At 47.1% G+C, this 20,909-nt stretch overlaps 1 protein-coding gene across 1 annotated transcript in view; it reads right to left on the reverse strand.

The window, feature by feature from the left end:
* The window catches only part of UBXN7 (UBX domain protein 7), a 1,247,298-nt gene that overhangs the window by 428,099 nt on the left and 798,290 nt on the right, over positions 1-20,909 (reverse strand). The window contains exon 6 of the mRNA XM_069618093.1: positions 20,451-20,597. Within this exon, the coding sequence (XP_069474194.1) occupies positions 20,451-20,597 (147 nt within the window). The remainder of the gene's footprint in view (positions 1-20,450; positions 20,598-20,909) is intronic.

Consider the following 20,909-nt stretch of genomic DNA (forward strand, 5'->3'; position numbering starts at 1 on the left):
ATAGCGAAAGGAACCACCCCTCCACTGCTGTCCCCTAGGACGAAAAGGCGGAGGTTGGCGAACTGCAGCGCCCAACGACTTCGCTGCAGCTTTTGAGGTCTGCAACCTCTCAAGGCTCTCGTCAGCCTTGCTGCCAAAAAGGTGTTCCCCGTCAAAGGGCATGTTGAGGAGCCGGGACTGCACATCAGGAGCAAACCCCGACTTCCGCAACCACGCAAACCTGCGTATCACGGTGCTCGCCGCCATGGACCTACTGACGCATTCAGCTAAGTCCAAACCCGACTGAACGGACTCACACATGGCATCCTTACCATCCTGGACCATAGCAAGGAAACCATCCCGTTCGTCCCCTTCGGGAATATGTTCAGCCGCTAACGCAACACAGTTCCACAGAGTGTGCGTGAAACGCGACAAGGCACAAATGGAGTTGGCCGCCTGAAGCGCCATAAAACCAGAAGAAAACACTTTCTTCGCCCAGCCATCAAAACGTTTGTCGTCCCTATCAGGAGGGATGGTAGGGTACGACGCCTGCTTCGCCGGGGCCATGGCCGCCTGCACCACCAAACTCTCTGGAGTGGGGTGCCTGGTCAAGTAGCAGGAGTCGCCACTGGCTGGACGGTATTTTCGCGACAAGGACCTGCCCACCGCCGGGAGACTCTCCGGAGCAGTCCAAGCCGCCGCCACCCTTCTCTGTAAAGCCATATGGAATGGCAGAACCGGGTCAGTTGGGGGACCAACATCAAGGATGTCTGTCAGATCATCCTGCACAAATTCCCCTGGGGGAGCAGACCATCCCAAGTACTCAGAAACCCTATCCATAAGGCACCGGTACGAGGAATCAGCATGAGAGCCAGGCTCAGGCCTACAAAACTCCACCTCCGGAGGTGTGTCCAGTCCACTGGCATCATGCAGTGACTGTCTCAACTCGTCAAACTGACTATGGCCCGAGACAATGTCATCCGGAACCTGACTAGGAACCAGGCCATCAGAATCCTCATCCGCCTCTGAAATATAGTCCAGGTGGCGAAAAGAAGGCACTCGAGAGTGCTTGCTCTTAACCAGAGCCTTCCTAGGGGGTCCACCCGTGCCCTGGGGTACCTCCGACACGAAAGGCGTCGATGGCGTCGAGCGAATCGGCGCCAGCGTCGAGAGAACCGGCATCGGCGCCGAGAGGATCGGCGTAGAGGAAATCGGCGTCGACGTCAGATGCAGCGCCTCCAGAATCGGCGGCGTCGACACAGCCCTCGAGGCCGGAGCCCCGAGCGTGTCCCTCGACGACCTGAGCGTCGACGGCATCGACGACTTCCTCGGAGCTAGAGCCTCGAGAAAGCCTGTCGACGCCCTCGACGCCACAGACGTCGATGCCTTCTTCGAAGACCTCACAGGTGCACACGGTCTCGAACGCGTCGAGGACCGGGACCTGGAACGGGTACGTCGAGAACGAGTCCCCTTGTCCGAACGGGACCTCTCCCGTGACTCGTGCCGACCACTCTTGCGAGCGGTGTCTCTCGACCTTAAACGCCGACCCCACTCGGGGGCGCGGACGGCTGAGTACCCTGCGACTCAAGAATCGCCAGCATCTTCTTCCCGAAGGAAGCCCATTCCTCCGGCGTCGCACGGCTGGAGGGGTAAGCGACGTGCCGGGCAGAGCCCTCCGAAGAGGACCTGGAAGACGACCGGTGTCGGCGCTTCCGAGAATGCCTCGAAGAGGCTGAGGAGTGGCGAGACCGACTCCTAGAAGGAGACCCACGAGACTTCCGACGATGACACGGAGAGTCACCCCTCGAATCATCCGTCGAAAGCCCCGCAGACTTCGACTTCCGGGGCTTGGACACCCGACCTACCGACAACTTCTTCTTACGTTCACGTAAGGCTTTGGACGTGAGCGACTGGCAGTCGATACAGTCATCCGTGTCGTGGGCCTCGCCGAGGCACCAGAGGCAGGCGTCGTGCAAGTCCGTCACCGACATCTTGGACCCACACTCCCCGCACTTCTTGAAACCCGGACGCGGGGTCGAAGACGAAGTAGACATCTTCAGAAGGATTTTCACAAACGAACAGGTTCGAAGAACCGAGAAGAACAGAACTCCAAAGAGTCGAGGCGTTGAAACCGAGAAACACGAAGCAACACGTTCGTGGAAAAAACGGAACTGAGGCTATGGGCGTCGTGCGTCCTACTTATCACATCGGATGACGTCGGACGTCGGAGGAGGTCCTCGACGACGGCGCATCGACGTCGACGACGCAGGACGCAGACGCAGAAAAGTTTCTGAAGCAGCACAGCTGTGGTGATTACATGTCATAGATATGGAATACGTCGGAGGACCCAATCCCCTCGAAATTGGTATTACTTTATTCCTGATAATGAGCCTGGCGCCAAAGGCGCCAGGACTGACTCCATGTATGTTTGCAATGGAGTTTTAAGGGCCTTTGGGCCAGTGTGAAGGGCTTTATAGCCCCACTGCTGTCAGGGGGCTGTTATACCTGAGGGGCTCAGGGGCATGGATCGTGACAGCACTCGTCCTTAAGGCCCCTCTCAAGGTTTGTTTGTTTTGTTTGTTTATTTTATTTAGTATAGCGCACCAGACCCAGGGGTAAATGGGCGCTTAAGGACAAGTTACAAGGTTACAGTATACAAGCAGTTATACAATTGTGGCAGAAATATGCCAAGTATGGTATGTACAGGCAGGTAGTAGGAAACATTTCAGAGTATGTACAATATATACAGTTAGTACTGAGCTTAGTCTTAGGATTACCCTCTCCATAGTTTTCTGAACAATTGGAAGGATTTGGCCAGTTTAATATTCAGTGGCAGGGTGTTCCAGAGTTGAGGGGCGAGGACAGTGAAACTCGAGCCCCCCGCTCTTTTGGTGGTGAATCTGGGCACGATGAGGCTGAGAGTATTGGATGATCTGGTGACTCTAGTGTTAGGATTAAGAGTGAGTTTGTTGGTCAGGTAATGGGGGGCTAGGTGGTTTAAGGCTTTGTAGGTGAGGCAGAGGGTTTTTAAGTCAATTTTTTGCTGAATGGATAACCATTTGCAAGATATTCTTATGTGGGAGATGTGCTCTCTCCTGGGAATATTTAGTGCTGCTCGAGCGAATTATTTTGGAGGATCTGAAGTTTCTTAATTATAGCTTGGTTGCCACCAAGGTAGAGGCTATTACAGTAGTCAAGCTTCGATTGTATGAGGGCCCTCGCCAGAATGAGGCAGCTGTTTGTAGATAGAAAAGGTCTACAGGCCCTGATTAGTTTTCCTGTGTATGCGGTGGCTGAGGCAGTCATATTAACTTGTTTGGCGAGGTTGGTATTGGCGTCAAGGTAGAAGCCTAAGGTTCTCACATTTTTCACAACTGGGATGATGTTACCATCTATGGTGAAGTTCGAATAATCGGGGCCGAGTTTCTGTAGATTATTGGGGGACCGGACTAGGAGGAGCTCGGTCTTATCATTCAGGCAGAGGCCGTGTGTGGCCATCCATGCCTGAATGATGGCGAAGATTTCGTTAATCCTGGTGGCGTCAGTGTTGTAGTTGTCAGAGATGGTGAGGAGTAGCTGGGTGTCATCTGCATAGTCGGTGTAGGTGACACCCAGATGGTCCAGTTTATTAAAGGGAGGCTTTGTAAAGATGTCGTAGAGGGTAGGGGAGACGCAGGACCCTTGTGGGACACCACAAATGATGGGGATGGGATCTGCTGGGGCCACAGATGAGAAAACCCTCATGGTTCTGTTGGCTGGGAAGGATTGTATCCACATGCCAGCAGAGGGGGGAAAAGTGGGCAGCAGAAGAGAGGTGGTTGCAGAGTATTTTGTGGTCAACCAAGTGAAAGGCTGCTGAGAGGTCTAGGAGGAGTAGGGTGGCTGCTTTGTTTTTGTGCTTGATGTCATCAATCTGGCTTTTGAGGTCAACAAGGGCAGTTTCCGTTCCATGTTGAGGGCGAAAGCCAGATTGACGCAGGCCTAGCAGTTGATTGGACTCCAAGTAATCCTGGATTTGCAGATTGGCAACTCTGTTGAGGATTTTTAGCAGGAAGGGGACCGTGGTGATAGGTCTGTAATTAGTGGGAATGGCCGGGTCGAGAGATTGTTTTTTTAGGAGGGGGAGAACCCAAGATTGTTTTAGGTTATTAGGTACAGAATTGGTCGAGAAGGATAGGTTTACTTGTTTGGAGATGAAGGGGGCTAGGTCTCGCGCAGCATCTTTGATGATCTGTGCGGGGCAGCTGTCCCCTTTGCAATTAGATGGTTTAAGGGATGCTATGATTTTTTGAATTTCGGGTATAGTAACCAGTTTGAATGTAAAACCGGAAGTATTGCTGGTAGGGGTGGGTGTGCTAGGTATGATGGCGTTACTATTTGAAAGTTGTAAACATTTGGATTCAATTTTGTTTTGAAGACCAGTGATTTTGTTAGCTAGGGCATTTTGGATGCTGGTGCACCATGGCTTGTCCTTCAACAGGTATCGGTTGGAGGATTCAGATTTTCTAATTCATTCAGGATGGTGAAGCGTTCTTTAGCAGAGGATTGGGCATTATTTATTCTAACATTGTAGGCTTCTTTTTTAGTGCAGATTACCTCTTTCTTATAGTGGGAGGAAATGGTCGTGAGATTAGCTTTGTTTTCTGCAGAGGGGTTAGTTTTCCATACGGTTTCCATCTTGGCTTTCTTTTTTTCTAAGAGTTTTGAGTTCCGGTGTGTACTAAGGGTTCAAATGAGCAATAGGCTTACATTTGCGTTGCTACGGCATCAATGGTGCTGGTTAGGGCATCATTGTAGGTGTTGACTGGAAGGTTAAGGTCAGCGGTGGCTGAGAGTGTGTTTAGAAGGGGGAGGATCAGTGGTGTGAGGGTCTCTGCGGTGATGTTGCACTTGTTTCTAGTCAGGCAGGCTGGTGCGTAAGGGCGCTGTTTAGGGTTAGGATGATTTTGGTAGATGTCGAATAATATGAGGGAGTGGTCAGTCCATACAAGAGGTTGTGGGGCTTTGCAGGTGATATTGCAGATGTGGGCTGCGACCCAGTCTATAATTTTGCCTTTCTGGTGGGTAGGTAGTGTAACGACTTGGGTAAAGTCATGCTCGGATAAGGCGTTAGCCAGGTAGGCAGCAGGAGAGTCGTTAGGGTCATTGAACCCTAGGTGAAAGTCTCCTAGAATAATATTTTGGGAGTGGGGCTTGGAATTCTCTGCTATGAGAGAGGTAATGTCTTCCTCGAAGGAGCTTATGGGGCCTGGGGGCCTGTATATAAGTTGCAGGGTAATGGTACTCTTAGGGGTGGTTTGTACTTTGATGGTGAGGTGCTCGCAGGACTTTAGCGGGGGGAGGTGATGAGTCTGAGGTTAAGTGAGGACTTGAATATGATTGCTACACCTCCTCCGTGAGCATTAGGTCTGTCCGCTCTGAGGATGGAGTAGTTATCGGGAATAGCAAGAGTGAGGAAGGGTCCTGCTGCTTCATGTAGCCATGTTTCTGTAGTAGCAAGGAAGTCAAGGTCTCCTGAAAGGATAATGTCGGCAATTTCAGTGGGGTGGGCTACTAGGGATCTAACGTTGAGTAGTGCCCCTTTTAGAGATAACTTGTTAGTGGCTTTAACGCTGTCTTTAGTTGTGGTCTTGGTCACAGGTGCGGTAGGCAACTTGCCAAATGTGGTGGGGAGTCTAGCGCTGAGTCTTTTATTGCGGTCCTGGAGGGTAGGCTTGCTTGTGGTGCGGTGAGCTAGTGGATTGGGATGGTGAGGGATGGAGGCAATGTGGTCAGCTTTAATAGTGTTAGGGGTGTTGGGTAGGATATTAGCTAGTGTGGCATCAATTATGGCAGTGGAGTGATGGTGAGTGAAGTGTGGGAAGGGTGGGAGGAAGAGTGTGGGACAGGTGATAGGGTGGTGTCTAGGGCAGCCTAGTTTAGCTAGTCCATTGTTATACGGTATGTAGATGTTGCTGCTGCACGGAATGTTGTTTATGATGCAAAAAGGGAGCATAGTGAGCATGAGCCAAGGGAGCATAGTTGGATTTATGCAGAGAGTTGGCAGTTTGGTTGTTAGTACAGCAGGGTGCAAAGGAGGGCAGCTGCAGTAATACACCGACAGGCAGGCATAGGCTGAAATCGAAATTGCTCCTAAGGTGCAAAACGGGCAGTTCTAGTAATGCAACAACAGGTAGGCATAGGTGCAAAAAGGGCAATTCTAGTAATGCAACAACAGGTAGGCATAGGCTAAATTCGAAATTCCTACTAAGGTGCAAAAAGGTCAGTTCTAGTAGTGCAACAACAGGTAGGCATAGGTGCAAAAAGGGCTGTTCTAGTAGTGCAACAGGTAGGCATAGGCTAAAATCGAAATTCCTGCTAAGGTGCAAAACGGGCAGTTCTAGTAATGCAACAGGTAGGCATAGGCTAAATTTGAAGTTACTACTATGGTGCAAAAAGGGCAATAACGGGTGGGCATAGTTTAGGAATTGAAATTTGCTAGTGTGGCAGCATCAAGGTGGTGCTGCCAGATGAACGGCATCTGTACCAGGTAATTACAATTGTGTGGCAATAGTTTCATTTGGGCTGAGGTGAGGCAGTTGCAGTTATGCAGAGTTTGAGGTTGTTGGTCTAGGATGAGGGAAAAGCTGGATACTTCTACTAATGCAGTCCAATGAGTGTGCGTTCATTGGGGGGGGTTGTAAAGGAAGGGGGGCGCGCTTAGCCTGTAGGTTGAGGGGTGGGCCGGAGAGGGTAGGGGTCTGTGCCCTAGGCTCGCCGGCGCAGACAGGCGAAAGACAGGCACAGTGCCTTTGAGCGTGGGCCTACTCCCGGCCTGCCGGCTTGTGATTGGCTGTCAGAAATCAGAACGGAGGAGAAACCATGTAATCGGACGATTTTCTCTAAAAACACCTTTGCCAGACTGAATGCGTTTGGTAGACCCTTAAGCGGAATGAAATGGCCCATTTTAGAGAATAGGTCAACAACCACTAGGATAGTGTTGAACCCTTGACGGGGAGGCAGATCTGTGATGAAATCGAGGGAGAGTGTGTGCCAAGGTGCAAGTGGGATTTCCTGGGGTTGAAGAAGGCACGCAGATCTTTGTTTCTGGGATTTATTCTGTGCACAAATGCCACCTGACAGAATAAACTGCGTAATGTCCTTTCGCCAGGTCTGCTACCAATAATTTCTTTTCACCTTGGCTAGGGTCTTGGCAATTCCTGGATGTCCTTCTATCAGGGGGTTGTGATAACCAGAAATGACTTGTTCTTGTAGTGCCTTATTCAGTAGATATAAACACCCTCTGAAATACGGGAGTTGGTTCTTTGTTGTGTAATGTTCACCTTGAGTGGTCCAGTCTTGTAGAGCCTCAGTGTTCAATAGGAGCCGAATTTCATTTTGGAGTTCGTCCAGAGATAACGTAAGTCCTAGTAGTTTGTCACCTGGAATAATGGCCACCGGGTCAATGGTTATTGATTGCGTTGTCATCAATACCGATGGGGATAGGGCGTCGGCTTTTCCGTTCTGGACTCCAGGTCGGTACGTGATTATGTAATCATATTCTGCGAAGAATAAAGCCCATCAGAGATGACGGGGCCTTCGTTGTCTTGAGGTATTGCAGGTGTAGTCTTGAGGTATTGCAGGTTGCGATGGTCGGCGATTAATGTGATGGTATGTCTGGCGCCTAGGAGGTAATGCCGCAAAGCCTTAAGGGCTGCCTTGATCGCTAGGAGTTCCTTGTCTGTTATTGCATAGTTAAGTTGAGGTGTAGTAATTTTTTCGTGACCAAAAGGCCACAGGATGTAACTGGCCTGTTTCGGGATCCCTTTGGGAAAGAACAGCCCCCATTGCCATGCTAGAGGCATCCGTTTCCACTACATATGGGAGATCTGAGAGGGGGTGTTGTAGCAATGGGGCTGAGGTAAATCTTTTCTCGAGTTCCTGGAAGGCCTTCTCCACCTCTTCTGTCCCTTGGAACAGTTTATTTATTCTTAGTAAAGAATTGATCGGGTGCACAATCTGGGAGAAACCCGGGACGAACCGGCGACAAAAGTTTGCAAAGCCGAGCATACTTTGGACACCTTTGACTGAAGACGGTGATGGCCAGCTAAGGATGGCGTCTACTTTGTGCATATACATCCGGACACCTCTGGGAGTGAGGACAAAACCAAGGAACTCGACTTCGGTGACATAGTAGGAGCATTTTTCAAGTTTGGCGTATAGCTGGTGCTGTCAGAGTTTTGCAAGGACGGAGAGAACGTGCCTGACATGGTCCTGTTTAGAAGAGGAGTACACCAAGATATCGCTGATGTAAACTAGGCCACATACGTCAATCAATTCCGCTAGTACATCGTTCATGAAGTACTGCAATGCGGCGGGAGCGTTGCAAAGCCCAAAGGGCATCACCTGATATTCATACATCCCATACTTGGTATGAAAGGCGGTCTTCCATTTGTCTCCTTTTTTTGCACGCACAAGGAGGTATGCCCCCCTGAGGTCCAATTTGGTGTAAATTTGGGCATCCTTGACTTGGCCCAGGTGTTCTGGAATAAGGGGTAGATGATCACGATTTTTAACTGTTACCTGGTTTAGTGCACGGTAGTCGATGCACGTTCTCAAGTCCCCCTCCTTCTTGGGTATGAAGAAAAGGGGCGAGGCTGCTGTGGATTTGGACGAGCGGATAAAACCGTTTCCCGGGTATTGGTCCAGATATGATTTCAAGTGGAGAATTTCTGGTTCGGTGAGTGCATAAATTCGACTACACAGGATTTGTGCACCAGGTACGAGGTCGATCTGACAGTCATATGGCCTGTGAGGGGGTAAGGTATTAGCCTGTTCTTTTTGGAAAACGTCTTGGAAATTGTGGTATTCGCTTGGTAGTGTACTTGTTACACTTGGTACCAACGCCTCTTCATCTTGGACAGGTGTCTCTGGGTCAGACAATGGCATTTACACTTGGTAGCATGCATGAGCACACTCATTGGAGAAGGCTAATTTCTTGGCTCACCAGTCGATGTTAGGATTGTGAGCCACCAACCACGGCATCCCTAGAATCACCCGGAACTGAGGGGCCTTGATACGGTCGAAGGCAATGGCTTCCCAATGTCAGTCTTGGCACATAAGGGTCAATTCTGCTGTGCGTTGAGTTACAGGACCAGAAGCCATCTCCGTGCCGTTGACAGTGGTGACCTTCTCAGTTGTCGTTTTCTGACAGAGGGGAGAACCCATCCTTGTTGCCAGGCCTTGGTCTATGTAGTTATCAACGGCTCTGCCGTCTATGTATGCCTCCACAGCATGCATCCGAGACGGTTGTTGGTGACTGATCAAAATCACAGGCAGGGCAAGGTGTGAGGTCTGTGGCTCTTTTCCTTCGCTCGACAAATGGACCTCTACGCTTGCCGGGCCTGGAAGTTTCCCGACTCTTGTTCTCCTCTTTCTTTCTCTGTAGCTCCAACTGTTCTCCTAGGGGGTTTTAAGGGACATTCTCTGAGGAAGGGACCTGATTTCCCGCAGGACAGGCATAATTACTGTTGTCTCCTTTTGTCTCTTTCGGCCTCAGTTAATGGGCTCCGTACCCCCCCCAAATTTGCATGGGTGCCAAAGTGTTTTCTGATGAACGCAGACTGTTCTCCTTTGAGCGTACATACACAGTCCGATTCTCCGTTCTGGCTCGATTTGTCCTTCGATCTTGCAGCCTGTGGTCTAGCTGCACCACTAGGTTGATGAACTCTACACAGTCTTTTGGCAGGTTTACCACCTGAGCTAGGACGTCTTTCAATTCCCCGCGTAATCCTCGATAGAATAACGTTGTTCGTTTCTTCTCAGGCCACCCAGTTTCAACGACAAAGTCTGTTAAAAGTGGCGATATAGATTAACAAATCTTGGCTGCCTCGGCGGAGGGACGAAGTTCGTTATCCAGAGCTTAGCCCTGGGTATGTTGGACGAACAGCTTCTCCATCTCCTGTTGAAACCCCCTGAAATCCTGCAGGAGTGGGTCATCTTGGCTTACTAAAGGTATGGACCAATCCGCGGCACTGCCACTCAGATATGACAGAATGAAGGCAACCCGCGACTGATCGTTAGGAAAGGTTCCGGGTCTACAAAGAAAATGGAGGCGGCACTGGTTCATGAATACTGCATATTTTCTTGGGTCCCCCGTAAAACGTTCTGTGGGGCCAAAGGAACTGCCCCAGGGAGGACCACCTGCACTCGATTGACTGATGTGGCTGGAACCGACAAAATACTTCCTGGCAACGGAGCATGCCCAGCCTGTGTTTGGCGCAATTGTCTGGCTAATTCATCGGTGCAGTCCTTGGTGACAACTCCCTCCTAAAGCGTTGGTTTCTTGCCGGGCGGAGTGCACCTCGGCCCGTAATCCTCCCAGTAACTGGGCTAGTTGGTCAGTCTCTGTTGTTTCCATGAAGCCCAGGTGGATGTTTAAATTGAGGCTTCGCGTTCCGTGACGCTCACCTGGTATCCACAGGGGCACCACAAGATACTGGATGGAGGTCTAAGTGCTATCCCGGACCCCTCTCTGCTTGGTTATGTGCCAGACATTGGGTAGCGCCTATAACAGGTGAATGGAGGGTTAACATATTGGTTCTGTGATGGGTGGACTCCCACCTCCCTCTGGTCCAAATACCCTTCTGTGGGGTTATTGCTCACCTTAGGTTTTGGTGCGCTGAACTCTCCGTCCCGCGTCTCTGTGGTCGGGTCCAGACTGGCTGTGACTCCGACTCTGCTTGCTGTCTTCCAGGTGAGTTATGTCTTTTTTATTATGTCTCTTTCTTTCCCTCCGTTTATTCTGTCTTCTCAGCGTCTTGCTCCACTACGCTGTTCCCTAACAATGTATTGTTTTCAGAGGGATGGTTGCGATCTCGGAGTTGCTGTGCCGATGGCGAAGACCACAGTGAATTATTGATGCGTGTAGCGCTGCGGTGTTTATTGGTGTTAATTGCTAACTTGTGTTCTCTTCTCTTCTTTGTACAGGTTGCGGTGATGCTCCGGAGTGATGAGCGATCGAGACACTGCTTGCCCAGGTAAGTGCTTTGTTAATGCTGACCTTGTTCCTTCACCCTTGCAGGTTGCGGTGAAACCCGGAGATGGGCGAGGTAAGAGAAGTGCAGGGTGCTGCCAGGACTCGCTGCTTGCCCAGTGAAGAATTGTTATTAATGCTGTCCTTGTTTCTTTACCTTTGCAGGTTGCAGCGAACTCTGGAGATGGGCGAGGTAAGCAAAGTGTAGGATGGATTCAAGGCCGGTTACTTCACAGGTAAGTGTTCTTGCTCGCTAATGCTGTTCTTGTTCTTCCAGGTTATTAATGGAATCCGGATCTAGGGCTTCAGGATCGGGCCGCCGGAGAAGCAGATGAGCAGGAGCTGGACATGGTGAGCGTTACGCTGCAGGAGCGCAGAATTGCGCAAAGCGTGTTCTGCTGTTTGGGTGTGGTTTAAGTAGTTCCAGGCCAAGTAGTTCCAGGCCCAGCCACACCCAAAACACTAGACCGCATGGTTTGGTTCTAAAGAACTAAACTGTGTAATAGGCCTCCATGTTGGATTAAGGTCCAAAACTGGTATTACTTTATTCCTGATAATGAGCCTGGCACCAAAGGAGCCAGGATTGACTCCATGTTATGTTTCTGATGAAGTTTTAAAGGACAGGCAAAATAGTGGGTTGGATTAACAATAATATAACAGACTCACAGGTTAACTTGAACAGAACTCATCTTTTAAATCTGTTTAAAAAGATCCCTGTGTTACGAGCTATAACAACAGATGATATAGATGCCATATCTCTTCCTAACTGCAACAACCACAGAATGGTAAGTTGCTTTCATTCGGAAATGGTGGCAGATATGGTGCGTGCCCAAGCAAAAAATCTTAATTCTTTGGGCTATGATCTACTCTCATTAGCAGATAAGAAAGAGGCCAATAATTTTCTTGAATATCAGGAACCGAATAACAGTCAAATCAAACAAATTATTCAACTTGATAATAATAAATTAGAAAACTTGGGCCCAGGGTTGGCATTGATTTCAAGCCTCCTGAATAATAATCAGGATTGGTCATGGTTACAACCGGCACTCAAAACCCTGGAAACATTTAGACAAGACAAGAGGTGTTCCTAACTATATAGAGATTGAGGTGATCTCTTGGAACTCTTGTGGGGGAATCAATCTCAACACGTTTCTGAATAAAAGGGAAAATTATGTACGCTCCCGTATCTATTTCTTACAGGAAACTATGATGCTTTCAGACATGCACATAGAAGGTTTCTACACTTTTTCTTCAGTAGCTACCAGGGGTCAGCTGGGCAGACCCAGCGGAGGCCTGGTTATTGCCATCGATCGCAATTTGGGGTTCGTAGGTGAGGTGATATTTAGGAGTAACTGGCTTCTGGCTCTTATGCTTTCTAGGGAGAATAATCTAGAGCCGATTCTCCTTTTGAACCTCTACTGGAATCCGCTAAAAGTAGACATTGAGGAAGTGGAGGACTCTCTAGATATAATCTTGGGAAATTGGTTTGAGAAAGGGTTAGGAAATCGCATTATTTTGGGAGGAGATTTCAACTCAGCTTGTGCCGATGGTTCGGTGCTTAATGAAAGAGGGGTATTACCTAGACTTCTTAGTACGACGACAAAAAGAGGTATAAGGTGGGATAACTACTTAGATAACAGGGATTTGGGTCTTTTAGACCACGCCTTAGATTGGAATCTTCCTAAACATACTTGGAAAAGAGGAAGTAAGAGCTCTAGAATTGATTTCTTCTATGTATCTAATGGCTGGAAGCAAGCTTGTGGAAAACTATCACATATGGAGGTCGAGTTCAGCGACCACTTTCCCTTATGTTTTTCTCTCTTCATCCCCGACAGGAGTATTTCTATCAATCCCATGTTGCAAGGTTTAGAGGTGGGAAACAATGGGAGAAGAGTTATTTGGAATAAGAAAATAATTAAGAAATTTAATACCATGGTGTTGGAAAATTTGTCACAGGTGTAGCTTCAAAGTATCAGGGGGGATGATATTGAGTTGGGAGGTTCCTACTATAATATTATTTTGTCATGTGTTTATAAATTTAGTAGGGCCAGAGATCTGGGGGTGCCGACACCGAGGGTGCGGGTGGCTGATCCCAGAATTCAAAAAGCCAAGCATACTAAATATAGGAAAATTAAAGCCTTGAAAAAAGTACCTATTCCTCTCGAGGAATTTAGGCTGAAAAAGAAAAAAAAAATTCAGAACTATAAAAACTTTATCAAGTCTCTTAGAATGGATCACTATCAAGAAACACATCAACTGATGATGTATAATCTATGCAAGGGCAGAGAGGTTAAATTTTGGTCTACCATCAACTCCATACTAACGCCTTCTAAAGACAAATTAGATTGCCCCATTCAAGCGGATGTGTGGACTCTCTTTTATAAAGCAAAGTTCGCTCTACCCGCTAATCTCGCTAGCGAACAGGATGTGAACTTGAGCCCTCCGGTTGTAAGTGAGTGTTTGTGGGATATAGAAGATATCAAATGGGCCATTAACAAGCTCAAACCTTCTAGAGCACCGGGCCCCGATGGTATTCCCCCCTTTGTTATAAAGGCGGCCCCAGAAATGTGGGCTAAGTTACTGAAACCCATATTTGATGATGTATTTACATATCACTCTATCCCTAAAACCTGGTCGCAGAGCATTATAATTCCAATCTACAAAAAAGGGGATGTCCTAAATCCACAGAACTACAGGCCTATTGCACTGTTAGATGCAGCGAGCAAAGTCTTTGGCATTTTGCTCTTGAGGGACCTTAATAAGGTTATTAGAGGAAAGGCCTGCTATAGTAAATTCCAGGTTGGCTTCAGAGAGGGCTTGGGAACCAACCAAAATGGGATGATTTTGGCTCATCTAAGGGATACAGTCCACCAAACTAAAATGGGAGATGTATACATGGCTTCCCTGGACCTCTCTAATGCCTTCGATGGGGTCATTAGAGCTAGATTGTGGACAAAAATGTTAGCTATGAACGTACCACGCAAGATTGTCCAAATCTTGGCTCTTTTACACAGGAATACCACCGTTAGGGTACGCTTATCTCAAGAAGGCTCCCTTTCTGAGGCAGTTGTTACTGAGGTTGGGGTCAAACAGGGCTGCTCCCTTGCACCCACGCTCTTTAACCTGTACGTCAGCGATGTGGAGGACCTGTGGCAGGGCCCTTCTATTACTCCGGTCAGGTTGGGTAGCTTGGCTATCGAGTGGATGGCCTTCGCAGATGACTTTATCCTCTTTGATCGTACCCCGAGAGGCCTTCGCAGAAAGATGGATATTTTTTATCAATATGCTCTGGCGAATAATCTCTCCCCCAACGCTTCGAAATCCCAAACGATTGTAATTTCTAGGAAAAGAGTTGCCAAACCTTGTATCTGGAAGATGGGAGATAACTCGGTGGAACAGGTTCAGGCCATAACCTATCTAGGTTATAATTTTTCCAACCAATCTAGCTTAAAGATGTGGAAACTGAATCTTGGGAATAAAACAGCTAAACTAAAGAATCAGATGAAGTTTCTGAGGGGAAAGGTCTGTAAATTTTCGCTTCTGCCTATTAGACGATTCTACCTTGCGAAATGTGAACCGGTTCTTTTATACGGTTTGGATATTTGTACAAAAGACTTGAGCTCCTACCTTAATGTGATCCAGGGGAAATTGTGGAAGGAAGCAATGGGCCTTTCTAGGGAAATCCCCAATTCCATTATTCGGCACGAGTTATGTTTTATATCACTTAAAGCCAGATACTTGTGGAGGCAACTCTCCTCTCTTAGAAAAATATATGATCCTCCGATAAATACTTTATATGAGTTGTTGAATAAGGTTGTCAAAACAGGGACGGTACTATCTATTAAGAGTTTTAGCGATAGAATGCTCCTGTTGTTGGAATCGCTGGGACTTTGCTTAGACGATCTGATTCAACGACCGGGACTAGTCAAAAAATCTTTATTTAGGTCAAACTGGGTAGACACAGTAAATGATATTGAATCCCATGCTACCTACAAAGAGTACGCTAAATTTTTTCATGCAAGGGAATCAATTCCTCTATATATTCAAAGATTTCCCTGCCAGAAGGCGAGAAATACATTTATGCGTTTCAGACTAAATCAGATGCCCACTCTAGAAAGAATTTACCATTGGAACCATATAGAAAAAGGATCAAAGGATAATTTTAAAAATCTTGCATGTCGATTTTGTGGAGCGACCGACATGACAGAAACTCTTAGGCACCTTCTCCTGACATGCACCCATTTTGGGAATAAAAGATCTCTCTACCTGACAGATAGATTTGAGGGGGACTGGGAAATGTCGAAGAATCTGTTCTGGAGTCGCTGCATGTGGGGTGCAAATATCTCCCTAATCCTCGCATTGAATTCACTCCTTCTTAATATTCAGGAGGAACTGGAAGCTAAAAATAATGAATCCAACGAGTAGAGACTAGATAGATCCAATGGTATATGAAATGATATATGAAATGCAATTTGTATATAAAACATATGGAATATTGATTTTATGGCTGGGAATGATTTTAAAAGCTGATAAATGTGTTAAAAAATTTTCTGTTCATAAAATGAAATATACTTTGTTATTTGTCTGGAATGTACTTTATGTTGTATAAGGTTTTATGTAAACTATTCATGCAACAATAAAAAAAAAAGGACCTTGGGGCCAGTGTGAAGGGCTTTAGCCCCACTGCTGCCAGGGGACTGTTATACCTGAGGGGGTCAGTGGCATGGGTCGTGACAGGGGCGCCTGGCTGTCCAATCAGGAAAGCCAGCCCCCTCCCCCATCCCCTACTGGGAGTTGCTGCCTTTCAGGCAAGGTGGAAGACAAAGTGCTGCAGAGTTTGACTCCTGCCTCGCTTCCTGCCTTTCAAGACACTCTGGAGCCTGGGTGGGGAATCTAAAGGATTCCCACCGAAGAAGAAAAAACAGCCACTGAGTTTGTTCACACCTAGAATGGCAGGGGAAGATCTAAGAAACAACAAGCACAAACAAAATGACGAAAAAAGGAGCCCACCATTTCGGAAAACTGGTGACCCTGCTGTGCATTACTGAGGCTGAATTAACAGCCTGCGAGTAATAAAGACGAAAAGTTAAAGGTAAAACCACTGCCATCAGACATTTGTGTATAACTCGCAATTGTAACAAAATGTTACTAAGGTAAGTAAGAAAGGAGATACATTGTATCCCCCCCCAGCCAGCACTCCACATAAGGTGAGGTGTGCTGGCTCATTATATAAAATGTAAAGGGGGATGAAAATCCCTCTTTACTACTTGGGAACTGTAGTTCACCCAAATACATAAAAGAGAAATTACCGGGGGACGCCGATAGGGTCAACTCAGCCTAAGCCCAAAAGTTGTACGAAACTAGAACTTCAAGCATACACTATGGAGAGACATAAAAAGGTCACCCATAAAAAGAGTAAAAGACTAGATGAGAGGGGGAAAAATATTCCCCTTCACTTAGGGACAAGGTAAAATAGTTACCTAGTCACAGCAAAAGGTTCTGGGGTTGACACAGGTCAGGAAGATTTATCATTGATAAGAAAATCTTACCTAACACCAACCAATCATAAAACGAGGACGGGGCCCGAGGATAAGAGGACCAACCATACTGGTTGTTCATTGGGACTGCCACAGCCAAAGTCACCTCCGCAGGACATGAGAGGGCTAGTATCGATCCCTGCGTGCATGCAGCACGCAGGGATCGATACTAGCCTAAACCAGTTAGGAAGGGTATGAGGCTGCCATGATAGGCTCACAGAATCTACATGGACAGCACAGCCATTTTGAGCCTACTTCATGGTCAATTAGATGAAGGGAAGCCCTAAAAAACAAAATGACTGGGAGCAGTATTAAAAAAAAAAAAACAATTGGTAACCCAATGGCTGCCAAAAAGATGTATTGGGCTAATGAAGTAAAATGGCTTGCACCCTTGGTGAAGCCAAAGGCACCCCTGGGATTGGGTACATAAGGGATGGCCCAATACCATATACCTTAAAATAGGTAAAAAGGGACATAATGTCAGAGGGACTTGAGCAGAAGTCTCTCTGGCTACCAAATGTATCAAAGAAACAAAAAAACAGGGTTGGGGGGCAAAAAGCTGAGGGGCCCAAACCCGTGGCCCTAGAATCCCCAGAATAGGAATTCTAGCTTAAGAGCATCGCTGTATGATTGTTTTGGAAAGCACATGAAATGCTGTTTCTAAGCTTCAGTCCCCTTCTTCGGGCAGCAGACCTTCCAGGTGTGCAGATGTGTTCCAGCAGCTAGACCAGAAGAATTGGTAAGGGAGTCTCTTCACAAGATGCTGGGTTGGAGTCTATCACACACCAAGCTACATTGAAACATGTGGTGGATAGCTAATGGCTTGTCACCAACTAGGGAATCCCCAAGCACACAGAGGAGGACCAAGACCACAGAATCACCCACATATATCTGCCAGCCCAGCGAGACAGACATCCATCCTGTGGCCATAGATGGCAAAATAGCTCTATATACACACAAATACCACAAGCTGTAATCATGTGACCCCCTCAGGACTTTGAGAGGGTGGAGGAACGGGGTGGGGGAGGGAGAGACCCTCTGTTTCTGGAACCTGGAGGGGTGGATAAAAGATGACCCCAGCTAGACAAAATGATTACACTTCGTGGAACCCATGTTGCACAAAGTAAAGCTGCCATTAGGCTAGCCAGATGACTAGGAAAAAGAATATCGCAAGTGTTGGGAACTATGGGGCACCTTTTGGGTGCCCTTCGCTTAAGAGTCTTAAGGGCTTAAGTGTACAAAAAGCACAAAACTATTGTCCCATAGAGGCTTTAGATTAAGCCTGGCTAGGAAGAAAAAAAAACAGTCAAAGACCAAAGTCTAATAGAAAGCACAGTGGGCCAACACATTAGTTAAACAAAGGGATTCCCATACAAAGGGGCTCTGGCTCATGAAGAAGCATAAAAACCAGACTGTTACCTTAACATCTTATTCTCATTATCTTTAGTAGATATCAGGTAGATATGATATGATAGTTTATTTATATCGCGCTCATACACAGGTGTTCCTGAGCGCGACCAGCCAAAGGGAGGGGGAGCAGGGGAGAAAACAAAAAACTATTTTACTAGGCCTAGTGACATTGAGAATGCGCAAGTGCATGGGGAAGGGAAAGGGGGACAGTACAAGGCGGGGGGGGGAATTGGAAAGTGCAGAGCATAGGAGAAACAAGATAAATTATAAGTTAGTGGATAAATAAAGGTGATCAAGAGCAGTGGTAGTGCAGACAGAGAAAGGTGAAGGGCAAGGCAAAACAGATAGGGTAAATCTGCTCAGTGGGGGGGCTGTATGGGTACATATACAGGCCCCAGTGCACGGATGGCGAGGAGGCAGTGCAAGAGGGTGTCAGTGTGGGCATGTTACTGGGCCCAAAGGGCCTAGTAAGGCAGATGAGGCAGTGCTGAGAGAGAAAGCATATTAACAGGGGAGGAGAGTGGCAAAGTCAGAGGTGAAGAGGAAGGTCTTGAGGAGCTTCCGGAACCGTATATGGTTCTCCTCAAGTTTCAGTGTGGCAGGGAGGCAGTGCCAGAAGGGACGCGACGCATGATGCAGGACACATGAATTTGTAGCTGAGGCTACGGTACGAGTCCGATGGGACTCCAGTAATCCGAATACGTTATTAGGGAGGTTATTCTTGAACACCAAACAATAGTAACTTGACCTATATTGCCCAGATTTGAGAAAGGCACGTCAAAGGTGCCGAAACACGTGTTATCACTATGGGCTACCTAATAAACCTTAACCAAAAAAGATAAATCTATGTGTGGTGCTGTAATAGATGGATGCAGAAACCCTCTTGTTTCTTCAGTACTAACAAACGAAGTAGGGGAACTCTGTGTCTTCGTTTTTCTGCACGCACCACTGCGACACCAAGAAGCTGGTATTATATTTAGAGTCGCTGAGGTTTAAGAGTGACGTCAAAAGAAGTCCCCCACTGGTTGCTCAGTTCCAAAGGGAGGCTCCGGCCGAAGACGGAGATCTGCCCCCAGCTGGTTTCTCTGAAAAATGGCTGACCCTGAGGGAGTTAGAAGTAGAGGAGGGAAGGGCTCGAGAGGGGAGGTATTTATGGAGGGATAGTTAAAAGTATTTTGGTCCCAGGCCCTGGAAATCCTTGTGGACAATGCAAAGGGTTTTAAATTTAATCCTTGCACCCACTGGGAGCCAATGGAGGGATTTCAGAGCTGGAGAGATACGATCCCAGGGCTTGAGGCCATGGACAAGTCTTGCAGTCCTGTTCTGGATTAGTTGTGAAGGGCGGAGAGTGGAGGCAGGTAGATTTAGAAAGAGGCTGTTACAGTAGTCCAGCCTAGAGAGAATCCGAGCTTGGGAGACAGTGAGCTTCTGAGGGAAGGAGTGGAAGGGAAAGATACCTCTGAGGAGGTGTAGTAAAAAGTTATACTTTTTAGAGACTTCAGAGATGTGTGCGGAGAAGGAAAGTGTGGAGTCAAAGATGACCCCAAGGATATCAATAGTCTAGTAACTATTGGTTAGCTCTCGTCAGTCTTTCCAAATGCCTGTCTTAAAATCAAGTCAATGGCATGCTGTAAAAAGGCATTGAAGAGAAACTGTAGATGACAGACTGAGTAGTTGGCAGAAAAGGACAAGCACATCTGAAAACCAGATTTAGTCCAACATATCACACTGTAGCAAGCAAAAGTGAAGGAACAGGAATCCAATAATAAGAGGAATTCCCAAAGACAATTCCTGAATAAAAGGATGCACGCAGCACAGCTCAAGTGAAAGTAAAAGCATTATTTCAACGGCTAGCAACACAACAGGGGAAGAGTGCAGCCACTAGTCACTATAAGTGGGTGGGACTAGGTGTGGATGCTATGCTCAACTAAGGGCTTCTCACCATACAGCCGGTAAGGATGCTGATATCCCAAGAGTTTGGAGGAAGTGAAAAAGTTTGTGGGAGAAAGCAAATGCATGCTTTTAAAGATTGTTTGTATACGTCCACCAAATTATTGTACAACGAATCACAATGCTGTGCAAATGTCAGGGTAAGAAATGTTTTGTGTAGATTCATTGTGGAATATAATTTGTTTTTACATTTGCCAGTCCCAAGGATTATAAATCTTCAACGTAATGCTTGTGAACGCAGGACAGCACAGGGGCAACGTGCTGGTCTTGGAAGCAAGACCACACAGAGCAACAGAGGTTTGAATACCAGATCCATGCTTACAAACAGAACTCCAGTAGTAAGCGTATTATAAAAAAACAAAATAAATACATGCTTTCCCCGGGGACACAGATATCCCTGAAAACATGACATGCCTTACCACAGGGCTCTGCCCTAACCAAATCCTGTATGCTGAGCACAAGCTTGAGTTACAAGCTGCAGGGCAACAAGCAGAGCACCATCCAGTTCAACTAGCTGAGTCCTATCACCATTTGCCTAATTTTGACTTTTTCGTTCCTACCTGCCAGAAGATGAAATGCTCTCGTATAACAGTCTTCACTGCCTCATTGCTCCACACGTCACGATTCAGACACTGGCAAGCAAAGTCCTGCACATTCTGAATATTGATCATTAGCCATTTGTTCTGCATCTGACCACAATCCTTGGCCTGCAACAAAAAAATGTAACTGTTGAGGTAATGATGCACTGATCCGACCCACCACCCCACATAAACACATTAGGCGGCTTAATCGAATTTGTTCTTAAAACATTACATTTTCCAAACAATTAAAATAAAAAATGATAATCATGGCATAAAGAACAAGTTACTTACCTGTAACTGTTGTTCTCCAGCATGGGTCTGGCATGGATTCACATGCTCATGAATATTCCCCGTCGTCAGGCTGGGAATCCTCGGTAAAGAAAAAACCAGTATCAGTTTCGTTTCTGATCTGTCTTTCGTAGTAATAACCAATCACTG

Source organism: Ambystoma mexicanum, chromosome 10 (assembly GCF_040938575.1).
Source record: "Ambystoma mexicanum isolate Mex_15411 chromosome 10, UKY_AmexF1_1, whole genome shotgun sequence".
Lineage (NCBI taxonomy): Eukaryota > Metazoa > Chordata > Amphibia > Caudata > Ambystomatidae > Ambystoma > Ambystoma mexicanum.